Source organism: Acinonyx jubatus, chromosome D3 (genome assembly GCF_027475565.1).
Source record: "Acinonyx jubatus isolate Ajub_Pintada_27869175 chromosome D3, VMU_Ajub_asm_v1.0, whole genome shotgun sequence".
In the NCBI taxonomy this organism is placed as follows: domain Eukaryota; kingdom Metazoa; phylum Chordata; class Mammalia; order Carnivora; family Felidae; genus Acinonyx; species Acinonyx jubatus.
In genome coordinates, this window is record NC_069392.1 from 1,106,429 (window position 1) to 1,124,236 (window position 17,808).

The 17,808-nt window shown below is 58.6% G+C and overlaps 1 protein-coding gene across 4 annotated transcripts; it reads right to left on the reverse strand.

Moving 5' to 3' along the window:
* Positions 1-4,991: 4,991 nt before the first annotated feature.
* PUS1 (pseudouridine synthase 1) lies at positions 4,992-14,925 on the reverse strand. 4 transcript variants are annotated; one of them, XM_027052106.2, is made up of 7 exons: positions 14,843-14,925; positions 14,256-14,487; positions 13,166-13,303; positions 9,266-9,368; positions 7,628-7,681; positions 6,485-7,176; positions 4,992-5,256 (listed from the first exon to the last, which is right to left on the reverse strand). In XM_027052106.2, the coding sequence occupies exons 2-7, from the start codon at positions 14,475-14,477 to the stop codon at positions 5,227-5,229; spliced, it is 1,239 nt and encodes a 412-aa protein (XP_026907907.1). In that variant the 5' UTR covers positions 14,478-14,487; positions 14,843-14,925; the 3' UTR covers positions 4,992-5,226. The 4 variants fall into 4 exon arrangements, with proteins under 4 accessions (XP_026907907.1, XP_026907906.1, XP_026907904.1 ...); XM_027052105.2 differs by having other exon boundaries at positions 14,825-14,922; XM_027052103.2 differs by lacking the exon at positions 14,843-14,925 and adding an exon at positions 14,577-14,736.
* Between the last annotated feature and the right edge of the window lie 2,883 nt (positions 14,926-17,808).

The following is a 17,808-nucleotide window of genomic DNA, read 5'->3' on the forward strand; positions in this document are numbered from 1 at the left end:
CAGCCGTCGCTTCGGCCCCGAGGGTGGGCGGGGCTGGAGCGGCGTCCCCAGACCCCTCGTCGTGAGAACCAAGACGCTGGCGTTTCCACAGGCTGTTGACAAGGGACGCTACATCGCAGGGGTCAGAATATTTGCAAAGCATACACCTGATAAGTGAGTTGGATCCAAAACAGACAGGGAGCTCACAACTCAAGCAATCAACAAACAAACGACTTTTAAAGAGCTTGTTTGTGGGGCACCTGGATGGCTCGGTGGGTTGACACCCCGACTCTTGATTTCCGTTCAGGTTGTGATCTCATGGTCGTGAGATTGAGCCCTCCGTCTGGCTCCGCACTGACAGCTGCTTGGGATTCTCTCTCTCTCTCTCTGTCTCTCTCTCTCTCAAAAAATTGAACTTAAAAAATATATTTAAAGTGTCTTCTTTCTTTGCATTTTAATTAGCTTATTGACTACATCTGTGTCTCATACCATTTTTTTAATGTAATTTATTGTCAAGTTAGCTAACATAGTTTATTTTTAACTAAGTTCTGCACCCAGTGAGGGGCTCCAACCCACAACCCCGAGACCAGGACCGGAGCCAGCCAGGCATCCCGGGACAAAGGAGTTTTAAGCAGGCGAAAGACTTGAGTGGATATATCCCAAAAGAACAGACTCCTCGCTCAACATCATCCAGACCAAAACCCCTTCTTTTGCTAAGACGACCTGGAAAAAGTAAGTGCTGGTGAGGATGCGCAGAAATGGGGACCCTCGGACGCTGCTGGAGGGGATCTCAAATGATACGGTTTCTGTGGAAGACAGTTTGGCACCCCTCCAAGTTAAAGACAGAGCTGACATATGACCCAGCTGTTCCACTCCCTTAGTGTATAGCCAAGAAAGTTAACAACACATGTCCACACAAAAACATGCACACAAATACTCTTAGTGTTACTCACTACAGCCAAGAAATGGAAACACCACAAATGAATGGATAAAGTGTGGCCGTGTCCATACAGTGGATTGTTACTCAGCCAATTAAAGGGAGCAGATGTCTAGCACACCTGCTACAACATAGATGAGCCTTGAAAGCAGTACCCAGCGAAAGAATCTAGATGTGGAAGGCCACATATCGTGTAATTCCATTGATATAAAATGTGCAGAGGTGCCTGGGTGGCTCAATCAGTTAAGCATCCGACTTCGGCTCAGGTCATGATCTCACGGTTTGTGGGTTCAAGCCCCACCTTGGGCTCTGTGCTGTCGGCTGGAGCCTGGAGCCTGCATCAGATTCTGTGTCTCTCTTTCTGTCCCACCCCTGCTCGTGCTCTGTCTCTTTCTCTCTCAAGAATAAACATTAAAAAAATTTTTTTTTCATGTGCAGAACGGGAAAATCCACAGAGGTGGAAAGTAGGTTAGTGGTGGCGGCAGGCTGAGGAGAGGCGGTGGGGGGTGACTGCAACCGGCCGTGCGATTTCCTTTTGGGGTTGATGAAAATGTTGTGAAATTAAGTAGCGCCGATGGTTGCACAATTTTGTGAATTTACTAAAAACTACTGAACTGTGTACTTTGAAAGGATGCATGTATGGTATGTGAATTATATCTCAATAAAAAATTCATTTACAAAAATGAAGGCCAAAGCAGTAAAGTGCCTGGGCAAAGTGCAGGTGCAAAGGCCCTCTGGTGTTAAACTAAAAATCCTTAGAAGAAACAAAACTAAAATCTGGCTATAAAAAGGAGACGAGGGGCATCTGAGCGGCTCAGTCGGTTGAGTGTCCGACTTTTCAGCTTGGGTCATGATCTCATGGTTCATGAGTTAGAGCCCCGTGTCGGGCTCTGTGCTGACAGTACAAAGCCTGCTTGGGATTCTCTGTTTCTCTCTCGCAGACCCTCCCCTGCTCTCTCTCAAAATAAATATTTAAAAAATAACAAAAAGGAGACGAGAGTGGGCAGCTGCACTTACCAGTTGTTCCAGAATCACATGGAAAAGAACAGCTTCCCTCAGATTGAATTGCCTGGGTGGGGACTGGCTCTTTTTTTTTTTTTTTTTTTTAATTTTTATTTATTTTTACATTTATTTATTTTTGACAGAGAGAGAGCAATAGTCAGGGAGGAATAGAGAGAGGGAGACACAGAATCCGAAGAGGGCTCCAGGCTTTGAGCTGTCAGCACAGAGCCCCACGCGGGGCTCCAACTCACACAAACTGTGAGATCATGACCTGAGCCGAAGTCCGACGCTTCACTGACTGAGCCACCCAGGCGCCCCAGGGACTGGCTCTTTTAACCTTCAGAAGGCTCTCCTGCTTGGTGAGGCTGGAAACTTACAACGTACCTGCCACAATCCCCCACCGCCAGAGTCCCGGCGGAGTTAGCCCCCTTCTGTTGCCGCATCTGTGTGACACTGGAGGTAGAAGGGAGGTGACCACGTCCCTCCCGCTGCTCCTGGCCGTACTTGCTACCTGACAGCCGGGCTGTAGAACTTGGGTCTCCCCTGCAAGGGAGGCCCAGTGGTGGGTTGCCTTCAACTTGGAGCCGTGGACAGTGGTGACTTCTTGACACTAACCCCTCATCCTGGGCCAAAGCTCTGGTTAGCTTGTCAGCAGCTCCACATGTGTGGCCGTGGGCTGGGAGCTCTGGGAACTCCTTTCCCCCACCTCCAGAGGGAGCATGAGGAAAAGGTGCCTTAGTGGGTCAGTTCCGTATTGTTCTGGAAACCGTTCCAGACCTGGTCCAGTACAATCCAGGTCCTTGAGCCTCCCACCTTACCCCCCGGTCTGTAAGCTCCAAATTTCCTGTACAGAAAGTCTACAGAACCAGAGCATAACACCCTCCCCTCCAGAAACCCGTGTGCAGTCTTGATACGGCTGAAATGGCTTCCCAACGTGTCCCAGGTGGCTGACTCGTGTGCACACCCCACATGCTGGCCAACGGGGGATCTAGCAGGCAGCTGGGATCCTCCCTCATCCAGGGGCCAGGCCAGGGAAAGGAAGTGCGGGTTCTTGCCTTCCTGCGTCCTTGGGATAACACCGCTTTCCTGCTTGAATCTGAATGCTGGCATCTGATACCCCGACCATGCAGATTCTGACCTTAGCTTCCTGGGGCCTTCCACGCTCAGGGATCATGCAACCCAGTCAGAGGCTCGCCCCAAGGTCAGGCTTGCTCCCCTGAGGTTCTGGAGGAGGAGCAGAGGGCAGCTCCTGTCATGTGATATTGGCAGGGATCCAATGTCAAACACCTTCCATGGAGGGCAAGAGCTATCAAAACCAAGTGGCCATCAGAGACCCATCAGACCACTGATTCTGCATCTGGGGATACTCGCATGTGGACAAGGAGGTACAGAAATGCCCGGACAAACGCCCAGCAGCAGGCTGGAGACCGGGGCCGTCTACAAGATGAGCCACCAGCAAGGACCACGCAGACGCTCATGTCTCTGAAACCACGCTATGTCGAGGTGAGAGTTCAGTGTGCCTTGTAAGCCTTCATCGGTGTGACGAGAGGGGTCAGAGGGGCTCACACATGCAGAGCTCTCTGGGAGGAGCCACGGCAACCACTACGAGCAGGGGCCCTGCAGAGGCCCTGGGAACGAGGGACCGAAGGCAGACGCTCTCCTCTGCACTGCTGCCCCAAGTGTATGGATTACTTTAAAATACCATGTACCCATGAGTCCTCCAAGGTGGTTTAAATGGGTCACCCGCTAATTACCTGCAGTCACAACTGGGAGTTATCTTCTCTAGTGGTTTGATCTTCCAACCAAGACCTCGTGTCCTTTCACAGGAGAACCCAAGGTCCCAGTAGCTACTCGGCTAATTTCTGCCCCCAGAAATGACTTAGTAGAGAACCCTGGCTATCACAGGGGACATTAACATGCCTAAAACCAACCTCCAGACGTCCTCCAAACCCACCTTCCCTGGGGGCTCCATCTGTCAATCGCCCCAGCTCATCAGTGCTCAAACTAAGCTCAAGTCAGCCCCAAATCCTCCCTTCTGTGCTCACCTCCATCCACCTGGCAGCAGGAGGCCCAACTACTTTCCTGGCCCCACACACACCTCACTCACCCTCTGCACATGGCCTCCCCAGGTCACCACCAACATCCTCAAAGGTCTTCCCGATCCTACTCGAACTACCCCATCTATTAACTCTCAAGACCTCAAGAATATCTGCCCAGCCCCCCTGTGCGCACAAGTATGCCCATGCACACACCCCACACATCACAGGCATGCACACATCTCATGGGCACACGGGTGCCACGTGCACACACTCAAGCACGCAATCACGTGTGCACGCACGGGAGTGCACACGCATCACATGCAGGCACACATCACGTGCACACGGGCACCACACGCGCACACACAAGCACACAATCACACGTGCATGCACAGGGGCACACACGCATCATATACATGCACACATTCAATGTACATACAGGCACCACGCACACAATCACTTGTGCATACATACACAGGGGTACACACGCATCGTATGCACGCACATACACAAGCATGCACATACAAAACGCACCCCTCCGCCACGCGAACGGTTCCAGACTTGCCAATTGCCCACCCGTCACCTGATCCCTCTCTTCTTGCTAACAGGTCACTTGTGTTCCGTGCCATGTTGCACACCACTGGGTAAAATGCATCCCCCAGTGTCCCTCGCAGTTGGACCAGCCTGTGTGATGCGCTCTTGACCAACGAGAGAAAAGGCTACTGGTGGCCCTTTTGCCAGGAACACTCCTGGAGGGGCCGCCCTGTCCCTCTTCTGTCCCAGTCCCCCCAGCAGGAGCGTGGGCAGCACTGGGGTGGACATGACCGGGTGAAGGCCGTGTGCAGAGGCCGGGTGGGCGGCTCCGGGGTCAGGGCCACCTGCCCAGCTTCTCTGGCACCGCCGCACTGCCCAGCTCCATCCCAAGGGCCCGGCACGGGTCCGGGCTCCGCTTGCCAGCGTCATACTCTGTCCCTTTACAGCACGCGGCACTGCCTCCCTCTCCGGACGCAAAACACATAGAAACGTAAAACAAGGGGTGCCTCAGGCAAAGTTTGTACTTATTTAATAAGAAAACTGCTTCTTTAAAAAAATAGTGTCTTTCCGTGCTGAGGTGTGAGCGGTTACTGCACGAGCTGGAAACAGAGTCGCGACAGGTCCTGCCGGTGACGGAACCCAACCTGACGCAGGTCTCGGGACCCTGAGGCTGCGGGGCCGCGGCGCGGCTCCCTGGGTCGGCGAGGATGGCCCTGCACCCGTGGGCCAGCCGCCGCCTCAGTCGCTGTCTCCCAGGGGGCTGGGTGCCTGCGGAACAAGAGCAAAAGTGGGGATGGGGCGGGGCGGTCCGCAGGGACACACCACACCAGGGCCCCTCCCCCCGCCTGCCCTGTCGGGGAGGAGCGCCAACGCGTGTCCTCGCCTGCCTGCCTGGGGGGCAGGGGACCCAGGGGAACAAGGGACGGGATGTGGAAGGTCTCTCTCAAGGTGTCCAGCCAGCCAGCAGCCAAAGGTGGTTCCAGCAATGGCGAGCAGAGGGCGGGCCCAGCACCCCCCCCCATCAGATCTGCGCATGCGCCGCCTCCTACCCCACCCCCACCCCCTGCCAGATTAAGAGTGGCAATTTTCACTTAAAATTCCAGAATGCCACTTTCTCTTGGAAAAACTTGGGACTCTCCCGACGTGGCCCTCCCCGCCCCTCCTCACATGACCCTCCCGCACAACGTGGCCCTCTCCCGGATATGGCCCACCGCCCCCCCCACCCGAAGTGGCGCTCTCTGGTGGCGGGGAGACGGAACAGGGGCGCTACTGCCGGCCAGCATCCACGGATCCCCATCGCCGCGCAGACACCGCTGCCACTTGTGACTCCACCTGCACACCTGCTTTTCCACACCTGGCCCACTCGCCTTGCCTACATCACCCGCGTGCACCAGTTTACAACCCCAGGCGTGCAGGCAGCAGTGTTTCTGTGGACGCCTAGATGACGGCCCGAGAACACCGGCTCAGGACACCTCCCCCCGCAGGGGAGAGACCTACGGCCGCAGACCCACTAGCTCCAGGGCCTGGAACAGACACTCCCTCCTAAATGCAGCTGGCAGGGATGAGCCGCCCCCCCCCCCCCCCCCCCCAGCCATGGCCCCGGCAGGACAGGATCTTGCGGGTGGGACATTTGGGAGCGGGCGTGACAACAGACATGTGCTGAGGACCCAGCAGGGCTCACCCTGACACTTCCGTCTCACCAATGGGAAGGCCAGCCACCAAGCACAACCTTCGTCCAAAGTCACTAAGCACAGAGCGGGGAACGGATACCAAGCAACATTTTGGGGTCACCAGCCACCCATTCCAATGCCCCGGCTCTGCTGGTCTGCAGTGGTGTGACCCCGTGACCCCCCCCCCTGGGGCTCAGCTTGCTTGTCTGCATGATGGACACAGGGACACCGGTTCAGAGAAGGCTAGAAGCTCGGCCGAGCTCCTGAAAGGGAAGGCCTGTGGCGGCCCCAGGGTCCCCGCCTCCAGCCCCTGGTCCCCACCCCACCTTGGTGCCCAGGCCGGCTGCCGCGTGGGCGGTGGCGTCGAAGTCATGCACAGGCAGGGTGCCCAGCCACCGGGCCATGGACCGCTCCTGGCGCTCGGTGCTGATGATGGTGGGGTAGATGTGCTGCTCCTTGAACGCCGCGACCCCCGCCTCCTCCTGGGTCCAGTCCAGCGGCTCATGCAGCCCGTCGTTGCCAAAGCGCTGGTTGTACTTGTCGAAGTGCACGCGCTCCAGGACCAGGCCGAGCCCCGGCGCCTTGGGCACGTCCACCTTCGCCTCGCCCCAGCTGCGTTCCAGCAGGCTCTCGGGGGCGTAGCCCTTGATCACGGCCACCACCAGGCCGACCATCTTCCTGATCTGGTGCGTCATGAAGCTCTGGCCCTTCACCTTGATCACCGCGAACTCCATGCCCTCCCGCACGAAAGGCTCCTCGCAGAACATGTCCAGGATGTAGCGCCGAGCACTGGCCTCCCGGGGCCCCTTCTGCGAGGTGAAGTTGTGGAAGTTGTGCGTGCCCTTGTAGCAGGCGAGGAGCGCATTCACCCGCCGCAGCGTGTCTGCGCTCAGCCGGTAGCTCTCGTCCTGCACGTCGTGGTCCTTGTGGGCGAAGGCGAACGTGGGCAGCATGTACAGGTAGGTCCTGGCGTCACACTTGTTCTTGGAGTTGAAGCCGCCCGTGACCCTCTTCAGTCCTTGAGGGGAGAAGGGGCAAATGAGGACCACACTTCCCGCCGACAAGCATCTGGACCGCACACGGACCGACTTCCGCGCACAAGCCTGCACCCGCCCAGCGTGCAACCTCACAGCCACGCACGCACACGCACACGCACACACACACTCATCAAAAGCACAGGCATGTGTTAAAACCCAGGGCTCGTCAAGATGCAGGGGGCTCATCTCCACAGGACGCACAACACTGCGGATGGGAAGCGTGGCGCGACCCGAAACCACCCCTTACGAGCGGTTGGTTCTGTGCGAAGACACCGAGGCAGCAGCAGGTTTAACAGCAAAAATAAACAAACAAACAGAGAAAACTTAGAAAGCCCAGCCACAGAAAAACGGATCCAGGATGCTTTGGAACGATCGTGGGGTGAAGCAGTGGGCAGCCCCTGAAGACGAGGAGGGCAGGTCTGTGGGAGACACCTGTCCCGTGGGGGAGCCAGCACGTTCTTGGTCGTGTCTGCATGGCTGTTGTATCTGCTTGGGGGAAGGTTTTCTTTTAACGTTTATTTATTATTTTTGAGAGACAAAGAGACAGAGCGTGAGTGGGGGAGGGGCAGAGAGAGAGGGAAGCACAGAACCCAAAGCAGGCTCCAGGCTCCGAGCTGCCCACAGAGCCCGATGCGGGGCTTGAACCCATGAACCGTGAGATCATGACCCGAGTGGAAGTCGGACACTCAACCAACTGAGCCACCCAGGTGCCCCGCTCCGGGGGGAATTTGAGTTACAAATTCACGGTCGTCCACACCGAGCATCGCCAAGCTGCACTGTGCACAGGGCCGCCCCGTGTGTGATGCCATGCAGGGAGCGCTGACCACTGAGCTGACCGGACGGGACGCGGTGTTTGTTTTAGCGAAACGGGCCCGTCTGCGGAAGGTGCCGCAGAGCCTCCCACGGAAGCGCACTGTTCGAGGCCTCGGGAGGCCTGGCGAGGATGGGCTCCACGAGGCGCCACCCGCAGGAGTGTCTCCTGGGGGGCGGAGTGCCCGCCCCCCCATGACAAACAAGGGCCCTGCTTCGCTAGCACACGCGGGCTCGGCAATCGACGGGTGCTGGCCGCCTCACGCCCAGAGTCTGGTTTGTGCCACAGCTCGCAGCGGCTTTGCCCAAGAGACTCGCGCTCGCCCACGCCCACACCCCAGGCGTGCTGCCTGATTCCACAGACAGAACCCCACAGCGACAGGAAGCAGAGCGGCAGTGGGGGGCGGGTCTCACCCAAGAAGGTTCCGCAGACGTGAGGTATGTCAAAACCTCCCAACTGTATACTTAAACCTGCCGCTGGTCATTCGGCAATTGTACCTCGACCGGCCGGTCGTTTAGCCGGCTGCACGCAGGGCGGCCAGCACGTCCGGGTGGAGCCATACACGCCCATCGGCGCCGAGCCCAGGGAAGGGACAGGGCCACGCCGCTGTGGTTTTTGGGCTCCACGACAAGTGGGCTGAGGGGAAGCGGCAAGGCAGGCTCGAACACAGACGACACCACAGCCGCTCGGCCTGGGCGCCGGCAGGGGAGGTAGGGCGGGTACAGTCAGGAAGCGCGTGCGGCCGAGACCGAGGTCCCGGGGCCACGCGGCCCCGGCCGTCCACAGAGTCTGACAACCGCCGCTCTCAGCCCCAAAGCAAGCACTGAAGAACCACAGCAAGTTACAGCTACCGGGGCAGCCAAGATGATCGTTAATTAAATGGAATTACGAAAAATGTTAGTCCAGAAGAAGAAACAGAAAAAAAGGGAAACCCAGAACAGACACAACAAAGAGAAACAGACGGCGAGTTCTACACCAACCATCCCAGCACCAGGGCGAACGTGAACTGCGCGTGCAGGCAGTGAACTGTGTGTGCAGAGCAGAGAATCAGACTAAAAATCCCCACCGGGCTTGTCATAAAAGGGAATAATCGCCCGTTGTAACTTTCCCGAACCTGGACTTGCACGTCCAGCGTTTGGTTAAAGCGAGGCATGTGCAGCAGCACGTGAAGGGTCGTTCCAGGTCTGTCTGCGCAGCTGGCCTTCAGGAGGGCAGGGAAGCCTGGTGAAACGTCAGGGCCCCGCACGCGCAGCGCTTACCCAGTATCCGAATGTGAGGTGGAAGATGGCCGTTGATCTTCTCCAAAATGTCATCGATCAGCCACACCTTCAGGGACACGACCTGGCCCGCCGCGGACACGCCCTGCAAAGGAAGCAGAGGGGTCAGGCGCCGGCCGGAAGCTGCGGTTTTGGAAAGGACGCTGCACCCACCAAGGGGCCGGCAGCACAGCTGCCCAAACGGTGCAAATGAGTTACAATCCCAACAAAACCCGCACCGCGTCAGGCAAGTAGGAAACACAGTCCCCCTCGGATGGGACCCTAAACTAGGGGAAGAAGAAGATACGATTTAGTCGGGAGACCGCGAGGCAAAGCTAGGAAGATCCGCCAACCTGCTCCAGGCACCTGCGGGCACCCTCGCTCAGGCACGTGGCGGGGGCAGGGGGCTCACGCTCCGGCACACGCACACGCCATCCGCCCCCTCGCCTCACCACAGGGCACTTCCCGTGTCCCCTCCCCACGGGGAGGGTGGCGTGGCACACCAAGGCGCCGTGAGACCCCGTTCATTCACGCAGCTCGTAGGACGGCGCACTGCCAGCACGGTTCTGGTTAAGCCCAAGCCACCGCTGCTCCTCCCTCGCTGGGCCGAATCGGGGCGCACCCTCCATCACAGGGGTACACGCACGGCAACCGGCAGAGCTAGACTCACACCGTGCACAGTTCAGGCACCCGAGGGTCTTGGAGCATGTCCTCCACCACCAAGGGGGGACCACTGTGCCACCTAAGTCACGACGGCAGTTACCCTGTGGGGACCGGGGCAGGGGGTACCGACTGGACAGGGAAGGGGTGCCAGCTGCACAGATGACTAGATCCAGATGTGCACCCCCCCACCCCCCCCGATGCTGCACTTTCACCTAAAAGCTGTACTGAGAGTCAACGCGGCAGAACTTGCAGGGACAGGGAAGTGGACAGGAGTGCTCCTGGGGGGCGGGCGGGCTCTGGGGTGCTCACCCGAGTGCCGACACCCAGGCGTCCACTCCAGCATCACCCGCTTCGCCGCACGCTGCTGCGTGCACCCGTGGACCCATCACGTTTTCCAAAAAGGCTTAACACACGCGAAGAAACCAACTCTAACAAGTGTAACGTTCCTGTCCAGAACCTTTATCCGAATTGAGCCACGAGGACAATCAGACAAATCCAGATTGAGGACATTCATCAAAATGCCATCACATCAGGAAGGTGCAGGAGGCATTTTAGGTAAAAGGGAGCTCAAAGGCCAGGCCGGGCACGAACCCGGGTTTAGGTGCTGGATCAGGAACAAAACCAATGCAGGTGGGTATTGGTATCCTGTAAGTGTTGGGTTCTCAGGAGCGACAGGTACACTGAGGCGGTGCCCGGGGCGCTGGATTTCAGGGTGAACAATGTCTGCAACTCACTCTCCAAAGGTTCTGTTTAAAGCGGGAAACTGGGGGCGCCTGGGTTGGTTAAGCGTCCGACTTCAGCTCAGGTCATGATCTCAAGGTTCAGGAGTTCGAGCCCCGTGTCGGGCTCTGTGCCGACGGCTCAGAACCCGGAGCCTGCTTCTGATTCTGTCTCCCTCTCTCTCACTGCCCCTCCCCGACTCATGCACTCTCTCGCTTTCTCTCTCGAAAAAAAACATTAAAAAAAATTTAAATAAATAAATAAATCAAGCAAGCAAGCAAGCAAACGGGGGGGGGGGGGGGGGGAAGGAGGGGCACCCGGTTGGCTCAGCTGGAATCACGTGGGACTCATGATCTTGGGGTCGGGAGTTCGAGCCCCAGATTAGAGGCAGAGATTGCTTCAAAATAAAATCTTACAATAAAATAAAGTCTTAAGGAAAAAAAAAGGACGGGAACGAGGGGTGCCTGGGTGGCTCAGGTGATTAAGCGTCTGACTTTGGCTCAGGTCATGACCTCACGCTTTGTGAGTTCGGGCCCCACACTGGACTCTCGCCATTAGCGGTGAGCCTGCTTGGGACCCTGGGTCTCCTCTTTCTGCCCCTCCCCATGTGCTCTCTTGCAGGGACAGGGAAGGGGACAGGAGTCCAGAGTAAACAAACAAACAAAAAAAAGGGAATGAAAACAGATCGCACTGCTACATTTCTGTATCAGTCACATGCTGACATGAGAACCTTCTGGACGCACTGCTGGGGCAGGAGAGACTGCCAAGGGGTGTGGGCTCCTTTCCAGGGAGATGAGCATCCTGACAGCAGCTGCAGGGGTGTCTGCACCACTCTGCAAACGCACAAGTCCACTGAATCGCACACTTTGAGTGGCCAAACTGTGAGCAGTGAATTGTGTCTCAACGAAGGTGCTTATTTAAATATCTGAAATCAGGGGCGCCTGGATGGTTCGGTTGGTTAAACGTCCGACTCTTGATTTCAGGTCAGTTCAGGATCTCAGGGTTTCTGGGATGGAGCCCCGCATTGGGCTCTGTGCTGACAGTGCGGACCCTGCTTGGGATTCTCTCTCTCTCTGCCCCTCCTCTGCTTGCGCGCTCTCAAGACAAATAAGTATTTTTAAAACTATAAAAAAAATAAAAATCTGAAATAGAAACCAACAAGATGTCGTCATGTATTCATCCCAGGGGCCGGAGGCACGAGCGTGGGGATGTTAGTATCAGAAGTTTGGTTTCTTCAGGCTCTCCAAATTGCAAGAGGAAACACACCCGGACAAAGCAGTCTCTAGTAACAGTGGAAATTGAGCAGCAGGCTCTGAGATGCTCTTTGTCAGCTCAAGCAAATATCTGCTGTTTTCTGCCTTGAAAACAACCAGAGAGCCCTAAGTGCAAACGTTAAAAAGAAGAGGAAAACCATAAGGGAGTCCAGGACCCTGAAATGTTTCCGCATCGCCTACAAGAAACGAACCCGCGGCCCCATTTCCGTTTTCCCGTCTGTACAACGGCACCAGTTCCAGGGTCCCGCCGGCCTGACGCACAAGCCCGGGGGATCTGGGTACCTCGGGACCCTGAGGGGCGTTATTCAGCAGCTCAGGACCCCGAGCTACCCGTGTCTGTGTCAGACCCGCGGTGACCTCAGGCAGCCACAGAGGCATCTCAGGGCCAGGGTCTCGGAGCAGGGGCAAAAGGCTTGGTGCACACTATGCGTCTCACGTCTACCAGCGAAGAGCTTGGGGTCTGTGCCCTCTGCCCTACCCACCCGCCCTGCACCCCTCCAGTCTCCTTAGGGAGCTCCTGCCCAGGCCAGTCCCACAACAGGACAAGACCACCCAGCACAGCTGCCAGGCCAGCCGTGACTGAGCCCACGACAGACACGTGAGCCAATGAGACAACAGAGTGGGACTCAATCTCAGGACTGAGTGGACAGCACCGGGCCACGGCCACCGAGGCTCCCCAGTCCACCAGATGTGGCCAGTGTGGTGGTGATGAGCCATGAGCACGGAGCACCCAGCACACTGCCAAAACGCACACACATGCACACACACGCAATGGGAACTGTGTTAACTGTACTCATGTTGACCACGTGTTGAAAGAAGGCTATCTTGGAAATACGGACTCAAATAAAACCGACCATTAAAACCAGTTTCACCTGTTTCCCCTCCCCTTTCAGAAAATCTGATGTTACAATCCCACAGGTATTGGCAAGCCTGAGACGCCTGTATCTAAGGCAGACGTTGTGGCCACCATGCCACCCGCAGGGACAAAGAAGGAGGATTCACAAATAGATAGGACACAAACCAAGTGTGGGCAGCAGGGAGCACTGAGGTCCAGCCACACCTGGACTGGAAACACTCCAGAACTTCTCAGTTCCTTCCATTTCGGCGCGTCTGGTTTGTGCACCGGTCATTCACAGCCGTGAGTCTTGACAAGGGAGCCGTGAAGCTGTGAAGTCAAGGACAAGCGCGGTCCAGGAGCTTCAGGCGCTGCTCGAACCTGTGGGGGAGGCGCAGAGACGGTGCCTACCTTGTCCGTGCGGGCACACCGCTGGAAGGACATCTTCCTCATATCTTCACCGTGATTTTCAGGAATACAGCCCGACCGGACCAGGGCAGACACCAAATCATCTTCGATGGTCTTGAATTGTGAGGACCCAACGTTCCTCTGAAGAAAAGAATAGAAAAGCAGTGTTTTTCACTCAGTCACTGCCCACAGGTGGGAGCCCTGGGCCCGCGATGCTCCACACAGGGAGCCTGTGTGCTGTGTCCACACTTGTGGCCCTGGAGGGACACCGCAGTTACTCCCCACCCATGGCAGGTAGGACAGTTACCGGAGGGTACCCACAGTCTCTAGAAACGCTCCACCCCGGGCAGCCAGGTGAAAACAGCCAACAGCAGGGATCACCCGAGGTGCTGCTTCCTCCCACCTGGTCAGATCCGAAAACCAGCACCTCTCCTGCTGGAGACCCATCTGTTTGCAGCGGCTGGGTGCAGAGGGACACCCTGTCTTAGCCCCCACAGGGAGGCAGGCCTCTGGACACACAGGGAGAAGCACACCCCAGGACACTACCAGCCAGGGCTGGACTTGGAATCCTTGGCTTTTCCTCAACCCTTCAGTTCACACGACCAGCCTGCACAACAACCTCCTGGTATTAATGCGTGCTGAGAAAGGACACCCATGACTTCTAGAAGCTCCGTAATACTGCCCCTCAGATCTTGCCCTAACCAGACTCCAGGGCCCGCAGGACTGTGACATCAAGGAGGTGGCCCTCCTATTCTCACAGAAAAGAGAATTCTGCTTGCCCACAGGCTCTGACCCTCAATGTATCTGACAAACAAGACAACCGAGTCTTCCAGCCGCCCCCCCCCCCCCCCCCCCCGCCTATGGATGAGAAAAGGGCACGAAGAGCTTGAACCAATCGCTTGCCCGTGGCCACACGATGGTCAGCGGCAGAGGGGGCCCCTTGGACGCCCGGGAGGTCCGTGAAAGCCCCCCAGCGTGGCATCTCCCAGGGACGGAGCAGGGCTCAGAGCCGCCTGGATTCCAACCGAAATCCTGCCCAAGGGGACTCACCCGACCTGCCTGCCTGTCCCCGGCACACGGCGGCCCCGCACACCTGCATGCCGTGGTAGCCCTTCCCGGAATAGCCCATGAGCAGCACGATCTTCCGCTTGGGCAGCTTCCTGTGCTGCTCCGCGTCCGAGGCGCTCCGGAGCTTCTTCGCCTGCTGCTCCGTTTCCTCCCAGATCCTGGCCCCGCCCCGCCAGCCACCCCGGGCCTTCGGGTCGCGCTCCGGCCGGGCGCCCACGGGTGCGGGGGCCTCCACGTTCCCGGCCATGGGGGGCAAGCTGCAGAGACACGGACGGCGTGAGCGACGCGGCCGCGCGCGGCGGGGCGCAGGCTGGAGACCGGGCCCGGGCGAGCGCGCCGTCATTACCGGAGCAGACGCGGTCCCAGGCTCGGGCTGCACGGTCCGCAGGCTCTCCTCACGGCCCCGGCCGCCGCCCGCACGACTCGGATCGCCATGCGCGACCGGGGGGCGGCGGGGGGCGCGCGCCCGGCCCCGGCCCTCCCCCGGGTCCTCCCCGGCCCTTCCCGCCCGACCCTCCCGCCCCGCCCGGTCGGCTCTCCCTCCGGAGTGCGGGAGGCCGCGGCCACTCTCGCTGGAACCAGAAGGACGCGCACCCGCTCGGCCCCACTCACGGCGCGGCGGAATGAGCCCGAGCCGGACCACGTGGGCGAAGGCGGAAGTGCAACGCGCTGCGGACGGCGACCGGGCGCGGACAAAAGTCCGCCGGGCGGAGCTTAGGCCCGGGGCGGGGCGATGCAGGGCCCGAGGGCGGGGCGAGGCGGGGCGAAGCGCTGCGCGCGGCTCCTCGGAGCCTGCAGGTGCCGACAGGTGCTCAGAAGGGCGGGCGCGGACGCTCGGATCCCGGTTGCACCCCTGCCCTAGGGAGCCAGCGCCGCGGGCCCTGCGTTCCCGAGGGGGACCCCAGAGGGCCCCCGCTGAGCCCCTGGCCTAGAGGCTCGCAGCAGCAGTCCTGGTGCGCAGACCAGCGCTTCCTCAGACTTTGCAAGTCTCCCGGATCCGTGGTAGCAGGCGTTTGCTCTGCGCCAGGGCTGGTTCTGGCACAGTTGGGAGCACTTGGGGCATACGTGGGGGGGGGGGGGGGGGGGAGAAGGGGGGCGGGGAGGGAGCGCAGTCCTCGGGGAAACCTTGAGTAGGGCCCTGTGGGGACGGGGCGGGGGGCTGGAGGCGGTGGCGGAGGTGCCTCATCTCTGGTCCAGGGGGCTCGGGAGGCGGCAGGAAGCGCCTGCGCTGGGTCAGCGAAGAGAAGGACCAGGCGCTCAGTAGCTGTGAAGCTCCCGTTCTAGTGGGGGCACGCACAGTGGAACAACCAATCGGCAAAATAAATAGGGCATCACAAAGTAAAAAGTGTCGTGTGCAAAGCGAACCGTAAGAACCGGCTGCACGCTCGCAACGTGAGTGAACCTTGAAAACACTGCCCGCAATGAAAGAAACCGGATGCACACGTCCCCGTAGTTTTGCGGGGCTTAGTGGTTGCTGACAGGGGTCTCTCCTGGACCACACTTTACGCTTAAAGGTGAAGATGAGAAGGAACTCATGCAGGTGACAGAGGATGGCTCACCTGTGCTGAACAACTCCCAGGACAGCCCCCACGCCCTCGGCAGGAGGGAAGAGAGGGGCCCCCAGGTTCCAGGGCTGACAGAAGGGCCCGGTCATGTGTGACGTAGGGAACTCTGGCTCAGCAGCTTTAGGAAGCATTGGGCTGTCTTTGCAGAGGGCACCCCCACCCTCCTCCCACAGATGCCCTCTGCAGGGAATGCTCCCTCCCTGCTCTAGCAGCTCTGAGGGCACAGGCCCCACCCTGGCCCTCCCACCGAGGAGATGGCCGTGCAGCCCCAGGTGGAGGGCATCCACAGGAGTCCAGGACTAACCCAACCGAGACCTGGCAGGGCTGGATGCAGAGGCTGCAGGCTGTGCCTCCCTGCCACACGTGAGCCAAGGGCTCTCAGTGCTGGAACAGAGACCCAGACCAGGTGGAGGTCTGTCTCAGGGGCAGGCCCAAGCCCCCAGGCTGTGCCCCGTGCAGCCCCTGAGGAGCCCCCCCGCCCGCCCCCAGCCAGGCCATCGGGTGGGAAGGATGGAGGCACCTGTTCCTTCCTTGAGCCTGCCCAAGGGTCCCGGTAGGAGCGAAGCAGGCAGAAGGTACGCACCATGACAGGTCAGGTGAGAGGCTCCCTGCAATGCACCGTGTGGGGAGCAGACCACCATACCGGCTCCCTCCTCGGACCCCACCAGCTCGGGTGGCTAGCCTGAGCCTGGTCCTCCTGGCCAAGGGCCCCTGTGCATGTGCCTGGAACGTGCAGGGACACGTGAGGTCCTAGGACAGAAAGGAGCCAGTCCTTCCCGCAGAGTTGCTGCACCCCAGGACGAGCCCTCCTGGGCCCACCCCTTACCACCAGGTTTTTGCACAGGGGATGTTTATAGCAGTTTTAGCTCTAACTGCTAAAACTTGGAGCTGGATACAGTGATCCATCCAGACAACGGAGTAACGTTCAGAGCTAGAAGGAAGTGAGCCATGAAGACGTGAAGAAACTTTAAACGTGCATTACTAAATGGAAGAAACCAGTCCGAAAAGGCTGCAGGCTATATGATTTCAACTCTAGGACATTCTAGAAAACTCAAAACTATGGCAGCAGTGAAATGACCCGGTTTGCCGGGGCTGGGGGGAGGGAACGGGCAGAACAGAGGGTCAGGGGGCAGTGAGGCTGCTCTGTGTGATGCCGTGATGGTGGATACACATCATCGTTCATCTGTCCGACCCACAGACGGACGGCAGCAAGTGGGCCCTAACGTGTACTATGGCCCCAGGGAGATGTCATGTGTCCTCGTAGGTCCACATGTCCCCCACCCACCCAAGGTGTGGACAATCAGAGAAACAGAGGGAGGGCTGGTGGGGAGTGTGGGCACTCTGAAGTCTAATTTAGCAACAAAATGCCATGACTGTCCTAATCCCCTGGGCATTCCTTCCTGTTACTAACGTACCCGGAGCCCCACAGAGCGGATGGCTCCCGCCAGTCCGCCCCCTTCCCCACCAGCACCGCGGGGTCTGCAGGGAGCCTCCGGGCCCGGGCCTCCAGGCCCCACCTTCTGCTGCCTCTGACACCACCTCCCCACAAGCTTTCATGTCTTATTGCAGTTCGCCTTTTCGGTAATGAGGTATTTTTAAGTCACAAGAACAGCTGTAGCTTTAAAAATGCAATCCTAAGAGCAGCCCATCGAGCACATGAAATGATGCCGAAGGTCACCAGCCGTAAAGGAAAAGCAACCAACCACAGCACAGCCGGAATCAGGGCAGAATCAGAGTGCCGGAGAGGGAGCAGTCCAGCGCTGGTTCCCCTCACAACCCACACCCCCTCCCGGACCCCCTCAGGGACGAGGACAGGCGGCCCTGGTGCCCCGGGGGATGGACACAGCCTCAAACTCACATCTGCACACCTGAGCCCTGGGGGTCTGTGCCCCAGGCTAAGCCCAGCAGCCAGCACATGCAGGGCCAGACTCCCGTGCTACTGAAGGCCACCCGGAACGCGGTGTGTGACACAACACTAGAGATGGTGACAAATCAACCGTCAGCCACACCCAC

What these genes read in the sequence shown, in the direction of transcription:
- PUS1 (XM_027052103.2), bottom strand. Translation starts at nt 14,665, where the DNA reads ATGGCGATCCGAGTCGTGCGGGCGGCGGCCGGGGCCGTGAGGAGAGCC. An exon ending in CTGGGACCGCGTCTGCTCCG is followed by an intron (nt 14,488 to 14,576) that starts GTAATGACGGCG and finishes GTGTCTCTGCAG; the next exon opens with CTTGCCCCCCATGGCCGGGA. An exon ending in AGGGCTACCACGGCATGCAG is followed by an intron (nt 13,304 to 14,255) that starts GTGTGCGGGGCC and finishes TCTTTTCTTCAG; the next exon opens with AGGAACGTTGGGTCCTCACA.